The sequence below is a fragment of the Eurypyga helias genome, unplaced genomic scaffold (genome assembly GCF_000690775.1).
Source record: "Eurypyga helias isolate BGI_N326 unplaced genomic scaffold, ASM69077v1 scaffold6662, whole genome shotgun sequence".
Taxonomy (NCBI): domain Eukaryota; kingdom Metazoa; phylum Chordata; class Aves; order Eurypygiformes; family Eurypygidae; genus Eurypyga; species Eurypyga helias.
The window spans coordinates 19,864-39,718 of NW_010237763.1; the positions used below are offsets into that span (position 1 = coordinate 19,864).

Genomic DNA, 19,855 nt, shown 5'->3' on the forward strand with positions numbered 1-19,855 from the left:
AGCAACCTGGTCTAGTGGAAGGTGTCCCTGCCCATGGCAGGGCGTTGGGACTAGGTGATATTTAAGGTCCCTTCCAACCCAAACCATTCCGTGATTCTATGAAATGTTTAGTTTTCTGATGTTAATTCCACAGCCTATTGCAACACGTCCAGCAAATGCCATCAGGGAGTAGGAGGGAGCATGGCTGCTGTTCAGGAGCAGCTGGCTTAGACTGACCATAAAGTGACACTGCAGCTTTTGTTCTCAGAACGCTCTGCTCCTTCTGTCACCTGTCATGTAGAGAAGGGGAGAGAGATCTTCGTGGGATTGCTGCTGTCCTCAGCTGAGCAAACTGACTTGTTGAGGGTGACATAGTGAGGTGAGAAGAATTCTCTGAGGCTGAGCAAAAGATTTAGTCAAAAGCTTGTAGTGAAAATTGTCTTAAGTCTTACAGAAAGTAGCTATGAGGGAATAAAGGTCTGAGAGTGGTCATGGCAAGGCTGGAGGACAGGAAGAAAAGGGTCACCAAAAAGCGGAAGAAGCCTTCCATCCTAGTCTTAAGCATTTCAAGGACATTGAATGATCCGAAGTAGACTGTCAGACAACAGTTGAGTACCTTAAATTCAGTATACTTGCAAGGTAACAGTTCCTTTTATCACTCTGTTCATTAGCTGAAGAAAAAAAGGAATTCTCCTTTGCAAAGTCAAGGTATGCTCTGCATTTCACAGTATGATTCCCGCGGGACAGTAGTGTAGGCACGAAGGCTTATATTTGGGAAGGTCTGTCTCTTCATCTGTTCTTTATATGGAACCTCTGGGCTCTGTCCCACATTCTTTGAACTTTTTGACTTGTGGGTGGACGTTGCTTTTTACATCTCTGAATAGAAAATTGTCCTTTCGAGTGCTTAGACTGTCATTTTTTCTCTTATAGTATTGAATTTTTTTTTTTTTTTGGTGGGGAATCTATAATGAGAGAGAAATTATTTTTCTGACTGTGGGAGGAAGACATGCATATAATGCTTAAAGATCTTTCTAGTAGAAGACATGTATCACCAAACCTCTTCCACTGAGATTTGGATAGGCACTGGGCATCTCTTTGGAAGAATGAACTGTAAATAATTTATTCAGATGTTCGTGACTTGAGGGGAACATCCTGAATAGAGGATGCTCTCACTGCAATGGCAAACTAAACCACAGATTAATTGATAAAAAAATACGTAGGGCTGAAGGATAGAGCAGCTCTGTGGAAAATTTTGGACTAATTCTTACAGTGACTGTGCAGGATATGCTATGGCCAGTAAAGCAGAGCTGGTAGGTCCCAGAAGAGCCTTTTGCAGAGGTGGAGTTCGAATCCCAGAGTTAGAGAACCACCAGGCAAGAGACAGGATTGTTGTTGTGGTGAAACCATTGACCTGTTTGTGTTCCTGTGGTAGGCTGGCTTCACAAAGAGGTTCAGAGCAGCAACAAGATGTCCTCTCTGAAGATGAAGAAACGCTGGTTTGTTCTGACAAACACTGCCCTCGATTACTACAAGTCATCGGAGCGCACAGCTGCCAAGCTCGGCACGCTTGTGCTCAACAGCCTCTGCTCAGTAGTGCAGCCCGATGAGAGGGTCTTCAAAGACACAGGTAAGAGGAAGAAAGCGGTAATGACCAGACTTTCCAAGTGTGGAGTTGTCTGAAAGGGATGGCACAGGAGGTAGTCTTGATGTTATCTGAGGCTCTGTGTCTGGCTGCAAACATCTGTCCCCACAGAAACCCTAAGAGACTTGCAAAAGGCCAGAGAATAGTGTGCAAGTCGCACTGATTCCCTCACACCTGACAGATACACAGTGGTGACGTTTTTTCACTGAGCAGTGGCACTATTTTTCTGTTTCCCAAATTTGAGAAAGGGGTATGATTTCTTAAAGTTCAAATGTAAATACCAGTCAACACTGTAATTATCAGTACATCCCCACAAATAACTGTCACACTGTAGCATGACCTGCGCTTGTCTCTGTTATTCTCGTAGATGTCAGCAGTGGCATACACTACAAGTCCTTTTTGTGGCATCATTAAACTTGTTAGAACCAAATGATGACAAGGGCCTGTTTCACTTTCTGTGCAGTGTGACACAGCTCTGGGAAGGCAGGGTCTGGCATGATCCTCCATTGCTCGCCTAATGAGTTTGGGATGGAACTGGGATTATGAGACAAGGGTTGAATCCCATTGATAACGAGGGTGAAGCTTAGAACAAGATTTGAAATACCAGGTATTTGAATACTGGAATTGCTTGGGATATGTTTAAAAATGGCTGGAAGCATGTAGTAGAGTGAGATGAGAGGAAGTTTATTCTGCTCACTCCTGAGAAATCATCCACATTTATGACCTCAGCAGATGTCACGGGCTGCCTTTAGCAGTGCGAATTGTCATTACCCTGACCTGTTCTCTCAGTTTATGTCAAACAGTATTTTTAAAAGTTACGAGAATTGATTTGACAGTCTGACTGGGTGCTGTATCTAGTGGTCCTTTCCTGAGTGATTAATGGCACAGTGTAGCCCAGACCCTGTCTGTGAGAGTGAGCTGCCAGGTTGGCAGGGAAGTACACTGGGAGATACTTGTATCTTGGAAAGCTGTCTTTGTGCCAAAACCTGGACTGGGACCTTCCTAAAACAGGGGATGTCAATTTTAACCAGACGCACTATATGTTGCTATCAAAGCAGCAAGGGTTTTCTTCAGCCATGTGCTACAGACAGAAAGAGAAGATAATGTGGAAGCACATTTCACCTTCCAGCTTCTTTGTGTATCCACAGGCTATTGGAACATCATTGTCCACGGGCGAAAGCACTCCTACAGACTGTACACCAAGCTGTTGAATGAAGCGATGCGCTGGGCCTCTGCCATTCAGGGTGTCATTGACAGCAAGGTTCCCATAGAAACACCTACACAGCAGCTCATCCGTGACATCAGGGTAGGTGGCATCGTGCTAATTCCAGCAAAGCTGGGAGCAGCTGCATGCATCACTACTGTCGTTACCGTCACTGCTGAGAATCTGGCAAGAAATAGAGTTGCTGTCTTAAAGAAAGAAAGAAAAATTAATTATTTCTTAGAAATCTAAATGATTGTGCAACTAAATAATCAAACCTGAATGTGAATTTTATTTTGAATTATCATGTTAACTGATCTCCGTAAGTTTAGGCTACAACTGCTGTGTAATTACAAATTGCACACAGGATTACGCCATTAAGCATTTGCAAATCCGTGCTGCATCATTTTCTCTAAAATCCCTGTTTGAGGATAATACTTTTGTTTTTTAGGAAAACAGCACAAACTTGGAAGTAGTGGAACAGACATACCGGAGGAACCCAATCCTGCGATATACCCAGCACCCTTTGCATTCCCCACTGCTCCCGCTGCCGTATGGAGATGTTAGTGTCAACTGTAAGTATTTTATCCACGGCACTGAATCCACTCACATTTTGAGGATCATGGAAGTGGTCTGTAAATGCTCTCTTTGCAGGTGAAGTCTGCTTGGGGCAGTGTAGCTCACGGGGTTCAGAGAGAGGGAGCAGTTCCTTTACCCAAAATGTGTGCTGTGTCCACGCCTTGTATCCTTGGTACACTGTATCTTAAAGTAAGTGGGGGCATATAGTTTATCATCCATCTGGGGGATGTGCAGCCTGTCATCCTGGAGTTGCAACTGAGTTGAAAATGCCTCCAGTGCAAGTCCTACAACAGGATCTCATCATGCAGCTGACAGTGGGTCAGTAGTCATACATGAGCTGCTGTAAAACCAAACTACATGACTCTCTTCTTCTATTGCATCATGAACATGAAAGAGCTAGACTGTTTGGTAGGCCACCAGAAAACAAACGTGATTTGCTGACGTTTCCAGACTGTTTGGCATACCTAAACTGAAAGCTGCTGCTGAAGACTTATAGAATAATCTCTAACACGGAGTGACTGGGCCACAAAACCTTTACAGGAATTAATTTCACTCTGGATATGCAAAGCAGTGTATATGGGGAAAACAGTCTGCCACGTAGACAGTGATGGGGCTGAGCGATCTCGTTCTGCTTGGGAAAGCGAACACAAATTTACATAGCTTTATGAAAATGTCAGCTCTCATGCTGAGCACAGAAACAAAACAGCTAATGCAAGGTTTTGAAAGCTTAGAAAAGGGAAGTCTTTGTGCAGCTGTAGCATCACGCACCTGCATCTTGAATACGGAACGCAGTTTGGCCTTCCACATCTTAACAGAGATAAAGGAGAAGTAAAAACCTACCCGAAGATGATCAAAGGCATAGAAAGACTTGCTTACAGTGAAGAGACTAAACAGAGCAGGACTCTTCAGCCTCAAAAAGAAGTTTTTAGGCTTAGAGGACCATCATGGAGAAAGTGGAAGTAGAGTAGCTGCTCACTGATAAAAGGATCAAATTAAATTGCAGATTAAAAGCACAGAAGAATTCTGAAATACAGAGTGAGTGCTTAAACTGTGGAACTTACTGCTACAGGGCTGTGTATTTGTATTGTACAATACAATGGCCACTGGGGAAACAGTGGCTGTACAAGAGACTCAGAAGGGCCTGCCGCCCCAGGTATGTGCAAAGGAGAATGCAAGCCTGCAGCAGTATGGTAGTACCACATGCTTCTGAGCAATTCAGAGCAGACATCTAGGTGCTTAAAAAACATAACCGCGGTTGGTGTGAGCTTTTTAGATCTAAACGATAGGTAAAAGCTGCATCTGTGGTACAGCAGCTTGGCAAAACTCTCTTGGATTGGGTCAGCAGTAATATGGGCGCAACAGAGAATTTGGAAGTAAGCAAGTCAGGCTTCGGTGTCTGCATTTAGGCACCTGAAGCCTTCACTGTGTTAGTGACCCTCTGCTTTATAGCTGCTCTCAGGTGAGGAGGCAGTTCACACAGAGATGACTTTCTGCCACCCCTTCACCTGTGTCTGGAGAGCAGATGCCAAAAGGGCTCTCTTGGCACTCAACTGCAGACGCTGAAACCTGAACTAGATTTCAGTGCTAGTTTTCTTTAAAAAGACTAGTCTACTTTTCTGCACAGCATATCCAAAAATGGATTTGCAGTGGTACAAGTTAGATGTTGGCAAATACTAATTAAAACTTCATTTTCACATTTCAAGTGGAAGCATCAATGAATTTTGAGTATAAATTTAAGCTCAGGAGATGTGCTAGTGCTCAGGTTGCTGCTCTGTTTCAGACTGGTACCATTGCTAGTAGTGTTGCTGGGGCAGCAGAGAATGAGGAAGACGCTTACCTCTTGTCACCTTTGTGGTCGTTCCCCAGTGCAACAAGAGAAGGGTTACAGCAGCTTACAGGATGAAGCGGTGAAGATCTTTAACTCCCTTCAGGAAATCGAGACCGTGTCTGACCCCATACCCATTATCCAAGGCATTCTGCAGACCTGCCATGATTTAAAGCCCCTTCGTGATGAAGTGTACTGTCAGCTCATCAAGCAAACCAATCACATGCCGCACCCCAACAGCCCGGGGAACCTGCACCACTGGCAGCTGATGTCGTGCATGAGCTGCACTTTTCTGCCTAGTCGAGGCATCCTGCGCTACCTCAAGTTCCACCTCCGAAGGTACAGCTGCCTCTCATTGCAGCCTTTCTCTCTGCTTATCTCCCACTGCCTGTCGTAGCTGTCTGTCTTGCCCTCCTCCCGTGCGAGCATCTTCCCTGGTGTCGCAGCCTCCTGCCTTTGTGCCCGGTCCTGGCTGCCAGTTGTTGTATTCAAACTCTCCCCCACCTTGCCACCCGTCTGTTGCATGAAAGGATGCAGACAGCAAGGCTACCTAAACAGAATACTTCAAAACTGTGTTAAAAGTGCATTTACAGCTGGTCACCTACTGCTTGCTAGTGTCCCTGTGAACATCCTCATCTTGCAGGAAAGTAGAGGACCGTACTTCCATATTCATTGGAATACGTACTACCTTGCAGCTGCCAGAAGTAGTACACAGGCAGAATGTATACTATGGAGCAGTAGATACACTGTAAATCCAATTTATGGTTTTTCAATATTTGTTTGCTCAACTAAGCACATAATGCTTACAGTTTGCATTTCTAATCTGCTTTAACCTCCAGTTTTGCTGAACTCCATCACTTAGGTTTTCTCCCCATTCATGTTCAGGATCTTTCCAAGGCAGCCTGCACTGGGGCTGAGCTGCAGCCATGCAGTCTCACACCATTCACTAACGATGAGAAAGGTCAATAAAATCTATTTGATTCCTTCCAAGCTAGGAAAGATTGAGGTGGAATTTGTGCCAATAGACCAAAGAGCGACATCCAGGGCGTGGTTCTCAGAGGTGCTGAGGAGTGCTCCATGTTGCCTCTTCATGTTTTCATCACTGGAGTTGCAGATCATGTTATACTTAGAACTGCTGGCCTTGGAGGGAAGGGAACTGTGTACAAGCATCTATTTTCTACCTTCTGGATTCTGAAAAATACTGTGGAAGTGGCTCAAACAGTCAGCAAGTTAAAAAGCAATTAATAATAAATGAAAAAAAAGTTTACATTTGATTTTGAAGTGTTTAATCTCAATTTTGTAAGTTGAGGTAGTCAATCCTGCTATCTTCCACTGGTACTAAACTGAAAGTTTGAACTGCTTATCGCGTACATTGCTGAGAAATGCCACTGGAGTGACCTTGGAATGAGTAGTAAAAGCAGGTTGTATGGTTTAGGAAATAAGCAGGCTCATTCTTCCTGTGGTTGCACTCGACATCACCCTCTCTACAGAACTCTTTACATACAGTAGTCTGAGTTATATGGATGTGTATCCTTTCTGGTTCACTGTGTGATGGGCTTGTTTTGCTTCTCTTTACAATTAGGGTAAAAGACCTCTTTCCAGGCTCAGAAATAGACAGGTATGCGCAGTTCATAAATGATTCACTGAAGAGAACAAAGACAAGGGAATTTGTGCCCTCCCAGGAGGAAATCCAGGCTCTTCTCACCCGTGAGGAAATGACCACAACAGTGTACTGCCATGGCGGCGGCTCCTGTAAAATCACCATCAACTCCCACACAAGCGCTGGGGAGGTAATGCCTTAGTACCATTAACCAGGTGTGAGACACCTCTGTGTCTGCATGCCGGGTCTGTTGAAGGGACTCCCTTTTCCCCATTCAGCTCCAATTTCTCTTCTATTTTTTTGTTAATTATAACTTTTTTGCTGTATCCACAAAGTCTGTAGAAATCAACGTACCGTGCGGGTTCAGAGTTATACAAGGCCTGTGCTTGGGTGTAGAATATCACTTAACAATAGTATTGCGAAATCTGAACACTTTGGCATTCTACCCATTGGAAAGGTAATAATTATGAAGACGTGATAAATACAGTTTTGTGGATGTGTTGGAATTCCAGTTCATAATGTAGCCCTTCTGGAAGGGACATTCTATTAGTAACTTAGTTGTTAGCAGGTCAGAAGCACAATTCCAGGTTATAGTAGGCATGTCTGTGAAAACATTAGTGCTAAACAGAGGTAAAAATAGTAGTTAAGAGTGGAATTGATACTAGAGGGACCAAGAACGTTATCATGGCATCTAAATCCATTATGTGCCTTCATCTGCTGGCACAGGTTGCCCAGAGATGTTCTGGATGCCCCATCCCTGAAGTGTCCAAGGCCAGACTGGATGAGGCTTTGAGCAATCTGGTCTAGTGCAAGGTGTCCCTGCCCATGGCAGGGGGGGTTGGAACTAGATGGTCTGTAGGGTCCCTTCCAACCCAAACCATTCTGTGATCTTGTGCAGAGTTCTAATTCTCCCCATCCCCAGAAGGGTAGTGGAGATTGAAAAGGTTCCGAGAACAGCAAGGATGATCAAATAGAAGTACTGGCTTCCCTGCAGGGAATGACCTCTTATGCTTGGAATTCTCCAATGCAAGAACGAGATAACCAAGGGAGAAATGTGGTGGAGGTCTGAAATGATGAGCGTCCCGAAGAGGCACCGACTGCCCGTTGTGAAAGCGTGTGCAATACCTGTGACCTGTCTCTCTCTGCTTTTGCAGGTGGTTGAGAAGCTGATCCGAGGTTTAGCAATGGAGGACAGCCGCAATATGTTTGCACTCTTTGAACATAATCAGCAGGTGGACCGTGCTGTTGAGAGTCGGGTGATTGTGGCCGATATCTTGGCCAAGTTTGAGAGGTAGAAGAATGTTTCATAAAATCTTTATCTCTTGGTTGGATGTAGCACTGGTTTAAGTGGTAGGACTATCAGGTAGTTTTATCCAAAGCAGCCGCAGGGATTCAGCCATTCACTCTGGTTTGAACTTCTCTCTGGTGAGGTTCAAGGGCTTTTTGTGGAAAACCATGTTCACATCTATTTTGGTGACAAGGTATTCTTTATCAGGCTTGTTGGGACAAAATTAGTAGTGCCTTTATCAAAGAGTAGTGGTTTCCTAGCAGAGCTCAGGGAAGGTTTGCTGAAGTCTGATAATGATCTTGTCAATATACGTCGTAATACCTATATCAGAAGAGAGAGCGAAGATTTGGGCATAGAAATGCAGCTCCAGTTTCTTACTGTGGACTGTGGTTTTGTGGCCAGACATACAAAGAAAGCAATAAGTTGTGAAAGAAGCTGGCAGTGCCGTTGTCTGTTTGTTCCAAATGCTGGCAGAGCTGATGCTTTTGAGTCCCAAGATTACATGGAAATGGGGAACACTTTGTGTCCTGCCCCCGACCCTGGCATTTATCTAGAACCATTGATTTATTTTTTTGATCAGGTGTATCTGATCAGAACTTTGAGTCCTTCTGAATCAAAATTTTCTGTGACTCAGAGGAAAAACATGGATGTTACCAGAAACGACTGCTGCACTGAGATTGTCCTGGTACATTAGGTAGTTCTGTATGCTCCCTGTTTCAGAAATCCCCAGGCACCGTCATACTGTGAGTTGTGCTGTGGACATCCCAATACCATGGTGTTTCTGGTTACTGGCTTTTTCCCCTCTCATTCTCTTTCCTGTCTTACAGACTTGCTGGCTCTGAAGAAGAGGAGGAGGAAGGACAGTGGCAGTTGTATTTTAAGCTTTATTGCTTCTTGGATATTGAGAATGTTCCCAAAGATGGGGTGGAGTTCGCGTTCATGTTTGAGCAGGTAAGCTTGCTCGGGAAGAACGATTTGGTTTTCAGGGTGGCACAGGCACACGAGAGTATACAGAAAAGTGGGTTACCTTTGTGTTGGAAGTGGGAATGCCGGTTTGAAGAGAAGAGTTTAAGGTGTGGGATTTTTGCCTGGAATCTACCAAGCAGACACACTGTGAGGTTCTCTGGGGAACTGGAGTATTCGAACAAAAGCAAAAAAAAATGAACAAGGGCTTCAGAAAACTGGATGACCAATGATAATAAAATACTTCTAAAATTTATCTTTAGATTTAAAGGATTCAGAAATTTGAATAATGATTCAAGAAGAATCATTAAACGTAGCCACTTGCAGAACACAGCTGGGTTTTCCAGTTCTCTTTACACCTATTTGCATATCAGCTTACAAGAACAGCACATCCTTGGAGTGTTGCAGGAATTCACTGAAAAAGCCTCTCTTTTGGGCAATTCCTTTTGATTAGCAGAGAGAGTACTACAGAAGAAGAGAAAGAGAATATAGTTGATAATATTTATCTGTTGAGTAACCTCTTTTTTAAGTCACTGTACTCCATAGCACAATGATGCTGCTTAGGCCAGAGATCACACTGGTATGAAATAACTTTGCAATTAGGGATGTAAAACTAAGCTGACTGGAGTACGTGGCTGCATGATTCATCCCATTTTTCTTAATTCCAATGAACACTTTGATCTTGCCTCAGAAAATGATGGCTGTTGAATTAATATGTGTTAAAGGGGGGTCAGTGTGGTGAAGACTGAAACTCACTGCCAGTCAAATAGATGGCAGCATGTTCCACAGACAGTGGTTCCCCGAGAGGGCTTTCTTGAAAAGAAGATTGAGTATCATTATCTACAGAACGTCTAGGGAATGGTCAGGAACAAGACATCGTGGTACTGTGTGGAAACTCAGTTGTGCCAAACTCCCTGTTGACAAGGCTTTCAGTCTACACGGCTTTCACTGGCAGAGGGTGGTGGAAGAAGTACCAGCAGGAGAGCAGATGTTACCCAGATATTAGATGGATGTAGCAAAAACCCCCATAAATATATTTCACAGAAAAACAGGCAAAGGGAAGCAAGAAGACTGGGGGAGGCATCAGGTGAAAGAGGAGGAGGTGGGACTGCACTGGTGTGCAGTGAGACTGAGGTGAAGAGTCTTGAGTTACATCTAACTCTCTGGTGCTGAGTATAATCTCCACACAGGAGCTGTAGCGGGTACAGCACAAACCAAATTGCCTCAATTCCAGTCTCTCCCATCTGTTCCAGACCTAAAAACTCATAACTGTAAGACTTTCAGTGCAGGATAGGGGCCCCTCAGAGATCTCTGTCCTGTCCAGGCTTGCAGAAAGATGTGTTCCTCCCACATCGACCCATTGCAGACTCTGACTTGCTATTACTATGTCTGCTCTGACCTCCTGAATCATGTCTTTCCTGCTGGGATGGGCAGATGCCATAGGAATCTGTACGTGGAACCAGCTGTGACTGAAGTGTACTTCTGCTTTCTAATGCGTTTGGGGACTTTCTGTTTGTTTGTAGGCTCATGAAAGCCTCATAGATGGTCATTTTCCTGCACCAGAGGACACTCTGCAGCGCCTAGCAGCTCTGCGGCTGCAGTACCTTCACGGAGATTATTCTAAAATAAGTTGGACCCTGGATGGAATCTACCCAGTTAACAGACTAAAATCCAAAATACTGCACTCCACAAAGAGCAGCGGCACTTCCAGTCACACTCTGGAGAGGAGGCGGACCAGCTTCCTTGAAGGGACATTGAAACGTAGCTTCAAGACTGGCTCTGTAAAGAAGCAGAAGGTGGAAGAGGAGCAGATGATGGAGATGTGGGTAAAGGAAGAGCTTTCAGCTGCTCGGGCAAGCATAGCACAGAAATGGACCAAGCTGCAGGGACTCTCTCAGCATCAGGCCATGGTGAAATACATGTCCATTGTAAAGGAGTGGCCAGGTTATGGGTCAACCCTCTTTGATGTTGAGGTGAGTGATGTGTAAACTCACGTAAGTCCTGCCAAGGAGAGGCATCAGCCTGCAGAACAGATACAGCTGTGTGTGCTGCATTGCTCAGCAGCACAAGGGACTTTCAGGACCCGGCTGCATTTTGCCTTAGTAAGCGTAGAGTGAGCCAAAGTACCACGTACACAAAGAGGTGCGACGCAGAGAGTACACAGCAAGCAAGCTGATGCGTCGTGGTAGATGGAGGGAGACAGTGGATTCCCACTTCATTAGAAGAGCAATAGAATTTGGCATTTTCCTGGTCTTAAGAAGGTGGTGGCTATTGAAAGCAAATGTGAAATGTAGCTCTGTTTGTCCTTGCCACCTAAAAGTGCAATCTGGCCCTGCAGTGGCACAACAGGAACTGCTCAGACTGGGTCAGTTGGAGCACTGTGCAATAGGAACCCAGTTCCAGCTTTATCAGTTTCGTTGCTGCCTAGGTGGGTTACCATGGCAAGTTGCTTGCTTGTATTATCTGTAGAATAATAAGTGCAATATTGACTTCCTAAATCACTTTTAAAATCTGATGAGAACTGTTAAGTATTAAAATTATTTTTTACTCAACTAGTATTTGACTCACAGCCACGTCACTTCTAAATCTTTGCAGCAGGAGTGCCTACAAGATTCCTTCTGCAGATGTCCTATGTTTTCTACTGGGGTGAAGAGCTGAAATGTCCTATAGGACCCAGAAATGAAGGGCTTCTCCTTGAATCAGAGATGGTTTGATCCTCCGCTGCATTTATGAAAAATTTCACATTTCTCTTTCTGCAGTGCAAGGAGGGTGGATTTCCAAATGATCTTTGGCTTGGAGTCAGCACAGAGAATGTGTCTGTCTACAAACGAGGGGATCCTAAACCACTAGAAACTTTCCAGTATGAGCACATTGTTTTCTTCGGAGCACCACAGCCTAACACCTTCAAAATTACGGTGGATGAGAGAGAAATGTTCTTTGAAACATCCCAGGTATGCGAAAGCACAAGACCTGTTGTATGTACAGTTTTACGAGCACTTCAGTAAAGTCTAATTTCTGTGGACTAGACAAGTTTATGTGTGAGAACTCTTGCTGAATGGACTGGAGAGCCAAGGAAAAAAGATGAAGGGAGCTTAAGCCTAAAGTGCCATGCTGCATCTTAGGGAATACAGGGGGAAACAGGGGAAAAAAAAAATGCTGGTTAGAAAGTGAAGGAGATTGGAATGGTCTTCCACTGCGCTGGGAATTTCAAATTTCGGGTGCCCATGAGCGTGCTTGGTTTTTCATTCCTTTCCAGTATATGAATGGGGAGTTCACACACTCAAATACAAAAAAAAAGTTTGGTAGCATTAAAGTTGCCTTTCTTTGAGCGATGAGCTTTTTAAGGGTGACAACAACAGAACACAAACTTGTCAAGCGTTTCTTTCCTTACTGTCATCTCCACATCCAGTATTAACATGCAGAATCTGTAGTGCCATGACTTCGGACAAGGGGAATCTTTTCCTGCAGGATGTCTGGTACGCCTCAGTGGAATTAGGTTTGTAGTGTGCTTATCCTCTGTTCCTGTGTTCTCCCTCTAGGTGGGCGAGATAATAAAGATCATGAAGGCGTACATCAACATGATTGTGAAGAAGCGCTGCAGCGTCAAATCAGCCACCAGTGCGGACAGTCACGCCAGCGCCTGGACTAGGTGATACGAACGGGCTGCCACCGGAGAGAGGCAGTTGTCTAATGATTGGTGTTTGCAACTTGCCAGCACAAGTGTAGCAAAGATGTTTTTTTAAGAACTCCACTTGACTGACTACTGAAGTGACATCTACACTACCGTAGGATTTGCACCTCTACCCAAAGACATGAAACAGCAACAACTGTTGTTAAACATTAACGACCCCAAACTTGTTTCTCCCCTTGCTTGTTTGATGAACAGTCTACCTTGAAGAAGCAAGGTCAGAAGCATCCTCCTTCTCCTGCCTGTCTTCTCTGCTGCTCTCACCATTACATGTCATACTGGTAGAAAAATATCCCAAGAACCATCTCTGCAGTACAGGAGGCAAACATAGGCTTCCTTATGGATTTCCAAGATGCAGACATCATGGATCATGGGATTGCAGCATGGTCTGCTACTAGAATATTTGGGTTTTATTTATTTTGCAAGCAACTCTAAGTCACTGTGGGTTTTTGCTTCAGGATATAGCAATGGTCTGACCTGGTCTTAAAATGTCTTTGTATAATTTAAGCCAAGTGGTCCAACTGAGAGGTCAAACCCTACATGAGTGACAGACCCTACAAACAAACACACCATGGGTGATTCTTTACCTTCCAATAGAAGTTCACAGGTACATGACTTTAAAAACGGCACTTTAAAATTCTAAATAATCCAACATAGGAGAAAATCTCTGGGACTAGCACCATTGAAATAGATCATCAGGTGCCATCCCGGATACATGCCAAGCAGCACCTGTTGCCTAAAAATTAATGACTACCTTTTCCCTGTAGAGCCCTGGAGGTGAGGTTGATTTAGTTGCATTTCCAAAAGAGCTGTTTTTCACACACTCTGGGTTTTAGATGGAGGTCAGGGAGTTTTATGGTGAGCAGCCTGCCTCTGTTATGTTCCTTCTTTCTCTATATGGGATTTTAGGATGACTGGACTCCCTGAGTTTTTAGGAAGGAGCAGTTCACTGTTTCACTCATCCTACTGAGTGCGTAGGTGCCTAGATAGACGGTTATAGGCGAGAATTTCATTTCCTCTCTACTACCGTAAGCAGATGCCAGACCCTTCATCCTCCTCCAAATTCTAATTGGAACTGCTCCCGTCACTGAATCCCCAAATTCCCTTCCATTCTCCTCTAGGTCCCCTAGTCATCCACAAAACTTGAAAACCATGCTGTTTTGCCAAAACAACTGCTTCTTGGAGGTTTTTATGGATACTTGCAATTTAGAGAAGCAGGATTTTTTTTCTTCTCAGTGAAAGATGACAGCCATCCTCAGTCTCTTGACTTCAGAAACTTGATTTCATTGTGTAAAACAATACTCTCTCGGTCACATCATAAATGGGTTGCATTGGCACTCAAGAAACCTGTTGGCTAGCCATTTTCTATGACCCTTGTCTGGTTTTGGGATCCCAGAATGCAAAGGGCCGTTCAGTTTCTTAATGAAACCGAAGAGCTGTGTGTAACATGGGCCTCGTTGCATGTTTGAGATCAGATGTCTCCAATTCTGAAGAAGTGGCAGCTCAGGCCGGTTAGCTATGAAATAGAAATTTCATAGAAAACCAGGAGTCAGCATGCACCAGATTCTCTTCCAATTCATCACCATATCATGCCACGTCAGTAATACTGTGTCACAGAACACTGTAGTTCTGGGGTTGACAGTACAGGAAAAACGCTGTACGTAATCTATGTTTTTCTCTCATTTCACTGCACTGCAGCACGTGCAAACACTCTCCACTTCCCACACAACCAGCCACTGCTGCGTATCACACATTCAACTGGAGTTTTGCCTTAAATAGCTTTACTGAAGGATCCTACAAACACCCCCTTTTTTGTCACAAAGAAAAAAAAAAAAGTGAGCAGGTCACAAGGGAGCGAGAACGGGAACGCAGAGGCAACCCACGAAGTAAGGCTTTGTGTCGGTCCGTGTGCTGACTAGATCCCTCTGTGTATCCAGCCTTGATATATCCCTGTCCTAACTCTGCACTGTCTCTGTGTTCTGGCTCTTGGGTTGCTGCAGGCAGCTTGAACCCACTCGGGAATGTAACTCCCATTACTATTTGTTGTAATTTTGCTCATTTCTATTACAGAATTCCTTCTGCTGTCTTTTTTTTTTTTTAATTTGTAACTGGCTTTACAAGACGAACGTTTAATAAATTATTGGATTGCACAGGCTGTATTGGCTCACAGTGTGTGCTCATGGTCAGGTGTTTACTCGGCGACCTAACGCTCGGAACTCGTTAAGTGAAAAGCATCAACAGCACGAGGATACAACAGCCCTTCCTCTTAGGAGCAATTTTTACCTTTGTGGTGAATCACAGGAAGCAGTTTGCCAGTACGATGGAGAAGGTTTGTTTCCAGCTTCTGCCACTCGCTCCGGTTTGAGTCGCGCCTTTGGTCAGTGTGAGATGTCCCATGCGCCTTCACGGTACCGGTTCCGAGACGGCTGCTGTGGGAAAAGCAGAGCAAGGAATGAATCCTCTCCAAAGGCCCCATCATCAGGATCAGCTCCATCCCTTTTCTTGGGCACCTGCAAAGTCACTAACAGCAGAGAATGGCTTCCAGCTCAAACCAGCTGCAGCTGCGCTTCTCGAACAGTGGCACAGCCCAGGCGTGGGGGTCACCTAGGAGCATGTGTCACCCAAGGGGTGGAGCTGGGCTGCGGGCAGCACACAGCCAGGCAATCATCTGGCGGGTCAAGTACCCTCAAGGCATACACGGGTATGGATAGCAAGCAATGAGGAATAATCTCCAGGAGCGTGCTCTTACATATCCCTTGTTCAGATGCTCTGAGAGCACTGGGGCTCTGGAGACAGTTCTACACAACCGTCTACAGATTTTCAATTCCTTCATCCTTACCACCTTGCCTAGTCTTTCCAGGTCTTACTCTTGGGGCAGGAGTTGCCTCTGCTTACTTCAGCAGCTGCTTTTCTTTCCTCAGCAGTTGTGTTCCTTTCTGTGTGCTTCCAAAGCCATCCTGTCCCTGCCTCCTTTCTGCTTGGGAAGCCTTAAGTCACACGTAGGCAGCTACCGCATGTTGGGGCGGAGGAGGGTGTCAAACTCCAACACTGGCTGCTCGGCCGACGCGTCTCTCCCCTAGCCCTCTTGCGATGGAGCGCCTCGCGGTCTGGCACTGCAGGTCTCCCCGCTCGCTGCCTGCCGAGCCGCGACCAGCGGCACAGCTGAACTTTTTCTTGGTAGCAAACGCAGGGGCCAAGCCCAGTCACCATGGATTGAAGTGGGAGCTACCTAGCCAGTCCTGCTTGTTTGCAGCTGTTGGGTTTCAAACTCTTCCTTCATCCAGTATGTCGCTATCGTGACATCACACGCGCACGGCTGGAGGTCCTGCAAGACTGACAGCGTGCAGGGATTCACTGAGGACTCGTTGCAGTGAATAACCCCCTGAGGCGATGGCCGGCTCATGGCATTCTCCCACTCCCATCCTAATCCTGTTTTATCACCCTGCCAGCGTGATGTGCAGCCCCTGCTGGGCCCCACCCCAGTGCTTCTCCACTAGTTAATTCACATTGTACGTTCTAACGGAGTTTCATGCCGGTGGGTGATGGAGTCAGGCTTCGGAACAGGGCGCAGTTCCCAATCAGCACCCGCACACTCATCTTCAAATCGGCTCTATGCAAAATCACAGCCCCCGGTAAATTCTATCACAACCACCTGTATCTGATTATTAAACCAGTCTGACTGTAAACATCACCTGTTTAGTTACACCCGGTTCTAAAACACACAGCCTTGCCATGCATAAACTGTTCTTAGCATCATTATGCTGTGCATGCACTCCAAAAGGACACGTTCCCGTTGGGCACTCAAGGAAATCCCTCTCACGTTAATTCCAGCCCCCACTGTAAAATACAACCTCCTAAATCTGTGGCAAATTTGCTAAGCTGTTGTCAACAGCTCATACCAGAGACTCCTACGGCTGCAGGTGGATGCACGCTTTGGCCCCACGCCGCTGTCAACAGAGGCGATTGCTGAGCACTCGGCTGCAGTAAAACTCACTCACCTGTGCCCGGCTGGGAAGCGCAGCTCCTCTGGCAGCCTCACAAACCCCGGCGGGGAGGACTCCATCGCACGGCGTTCCTGGACTCTGCACCGGCATTCAGGTCTGGACAGAGCCAAGAGCAAACACAGGATGTTGGGTGATTCCTGGTTCTTGCCAGGGGTGCGCGACCGCCCGCTGCCCCATGTCTCAGGGCGCCCAGCTCCGTCTCCTCCCAGGGCTGCACCCAGGACACGGCTGGGACCGCCTGCAGCCCCAGGTGCTTCCCCCAAGCGTGGCAGATGCCTCGGGCTATCCCAAAAGGCTGTGGTGTCTCAGGATTACCAACCCACACGTGTCCTTCCCATAACACCAAGCAGCAGTAAATCCTCTGCAAGTCACACTCAGAAAGCGGCAGCCTGGCAGGATAAACCCAACCGGTCCTGTAAGGGGTTAGGTAGGCGTCGGGATGGCTTTTGCGAGCCCTGCAGCAGAGCAGATGGGTTCGCAGGAGCAGCTTACTGCCTGGCCGCTGTCCTGCTGCATCACCGTGCCAGTCGAGCCTGGGAACCTCAGCTGTCCCCGGTTGTGCCCTCGTTGGGGCGTGCCCGTGGGCAGAACGGTATTTAAACCGGGAGCCCTCCCCTTCCAGCTCCTCTGGGACAGCTGCACCTTGGCTAGTCATCCTCTGGGAGCAAAGTGAGGCGGCGGAAGGCCTGGGATTCAGCGCTTGGAAGCAGAGCTGGTCCTGCAAGGTGAGACTGGTGCGGGGTATAAAGGCACGGGACCTGCTTGGCAGGAGGATGCCTGGATGCAGGAGGAGGGGAGGTGTGGAGGGTGACCCTGTGGCTGGGAGAGGCAAATGCTGGATGTTGCCCACCACAAACTCCTCCTTGTTGCGTTGGGGGTGCTTGGGCCAGGGTCGAGGGAGCTGCTCCCCCAGCTGCTGTAGGTTTATCGCTTGCAGAGGATGGGTCACCCCCATGCCAGCCGGGGCTGCGGTGCCCCGGCATTAGGGGTTGTTCTGGCTGTCTGTGCTGGTGTGGGGCTGCCGGCAGTACTCACCCCGCAAACAGCGACTGCAGGAGACAGCCCAAGGTGTCAGGAACCCAGCCCTTCTCCTTGAAGTAGCTCACACTCCAAGCCCAGGGTAAACGTGCCCTTCAATTATCCGTATACGTGTGTGATTCACACTCTCATTTGACACGAGATGCTCCTTAAATATCCAGAACACGTTTATGAAAATGAAGCCACTTCACTGAAACAGAAAGCAGTTTGGTTGCTAATGGGGATGACATTCAATCACCCACGTTTGTGAAATCATCTCAACCACCACTTAGTAAGTTTAATTTGAATATGTGTACAAATCCTGCTGGGTTTTAGAGTATAAGCACCGTGGTTTTGTCTAAGTATCTGTTCTGTGTCGTCTGTTCAAGGGGAACTGTGACACCTGCCATCTGAAAAGAGACGTTTAATAGAAAGCAGAACACTTACTATCCATACGAGTGTCCTGAGACACGGAGTGCAGCGGAAGATCTTTGTTCTCATTTGTTCTAACAAAAAACGTGCACATAAGGGGCCAGCATAATGAAGAAAGCACATTTTGCAGTAATTATTTCGTATCACTGAAATTCCACTTTCCTAAAAGCCACCTTGGAGTAAATTATTTATGTTGAAAAGGAGCAAAGTGAATAAACAACTGTTGCTCTGTTTGTAATTACAGTCCCTTCTGCACTGGCAAAGAGAAATCCAGCAGGACTTGCAGTCTGTGGTGCATTACCGTGTAATCACAATAAACCCCTCATCTGGTCTCCTCCCCTGCCCCCTCAAATCTGTTAAAAATCTTCGTTACTGCTGGCAGATATTATGATAGAGCACACAGGAGTTTTCAGTGTGAATATACCATAAAGGAATAAACCCAAGCTGACAGCATTTTATACTGGCATTTATGCTAGGCACCATTTGCAAGTTAATTTGCTATTAACAGGAAATTACCTCCTCTAGTGCTTTGTCAACTTTTATCTTACAACTCCTCAGAACTAAATGGGAAAGGTTCATCAGAGTGACAGTTGAATCTTTCTCTCAAGGAGATTAGCTCCTCGTTTTCCTAAGCTTAGTTCCTTAATAGTGCTCACAGTTCCTGCTTTAAAACTGTGCCAAAAGGCTGTTGAATTTGGTCAGTAAGAACTTCATGCACTTCTTGACAACAGAAGGAATTCAACTGACTTTTCTGAACCTGGGGGTTACACATCCCACTGTGCCCCGCACACGCAGCAACAGTGGACGCACGGAGGGTACAAGTTGTAATTCTGACTTGTAGCAACAAAAACCGTACTCTGCGGTCTTTGTTTGCAGCTGCACAAAAGATATCACTGACGGGCCATCGCAATTTTAGTTCCCCCTTTCAAAAGCGTTCGGATGTATAACGTATGTCCAGAGCAACGAGCAGAAACAGTGACAGAGACTTGAGGGTGAAATTCAGGAAGAGGAACCAAAACCCTGGCAAAACTCACCATGAGAGGAGCTCTGCCCTAACACGGGGAAGGCCAATGGGACAGAGCCACACCACAGGGTGTAAGTGTGCAAAAACCACCTTTCTGCATTTACCTGAAGTTGGTACAGGTTTTTTCTGGGGCTACCACAGGTCCAGCAGACGGTCTGTGCTCTCAGATGAAGGCGTTCCGGGATGTCCTCCCAACTCCATTGCTCTGTGACCTGGGAATACCACTTTCTTTCTGTGCTTCTCTTTCCTTGCTCATCATCTTCTGGTTTTAATTAATATTTTTGAAGCAGATGACCTCATTCATAGCCTTGCACAGTTGGATGTTTCTGCCAGCAAGCACAGCAGGCCGCTACTGCAGTAGAAATAGTACTGTCCTTTGACCCGCAGTCATGGATTTTGGAGGTCTGGAATTCAGAGTTCAGATGATACTTGGAAATGAATACATCCCATGCTTCAATTGCAAATCTTACATGGCTGAAAGTAACTTAACTCTGCCCATATTTTAGGAGGAGTTACACTGGGAGCCCTTATGAACCGCTTTGGAGCTAAGGTGGGCCCCAAGGTGCTGATGAACTACACCTTGAAATAATTAAAAAAAAAAAAAGGCACAGGG

General features: G+C 46.1%; 1 protein-coding gene across 1 annotated transcript in view; it reads left to right on the plus strand.

Moving 5' to 3' along the window:
* The window catches only part of LOC104506581 (unconventional myosin-X-like), a gene marked incomplete at its 5' end in the record, with an annotated part of 32,758 nt that extends 19,766 nt beyond the window's left edge, over positions 1 to 12,992 (plus strand). Inside the window, 10 exons of the mRNA XM_010147570.1 lie at positions 1,412 to 1,606; positions 2,770 to 2,927; positions 3,274 to 3,397; positions 5,268 to 5,565; positions 6,809 to 7,016; positions 7,981 to 8,117; positions 8,942 to 9,065; positions 10,601 to 11,050; positions 11,837 to 12,028; positions 12,617 to 12,992. Of these exons, the coding sequence (XP_010145872.1) occupies positions 1,412 to 1,606; positions 2,770 to 2,927; positions 3,274 to 3,397; positions 5,268 to 5,565; positions 6,809 to 7,016; positions 7,981 to 8,117; positions 8,942 to 9,065; positions 10,601 to 11,050; positions 11,837 to 12,028; positions 12,617 to 12,730 (2,000 nt within the window). The remainder of the gene's footprint in view (positions 1 to 1,411; positions 1,607 to 2,769; positions 2,928 to 3,273; positions 3,398 to 5,267; positions 5,566 to 6,808; positions 7,017 to 7,980; positions 8,118 to 8,941; positions 9,066 to 10,600; positions 11,051 to 11,836; positions 12,029 to 12,616) is intronic.
* Positions 12,993 to 19,855: the final 6,863 nt, after the last annotated feature.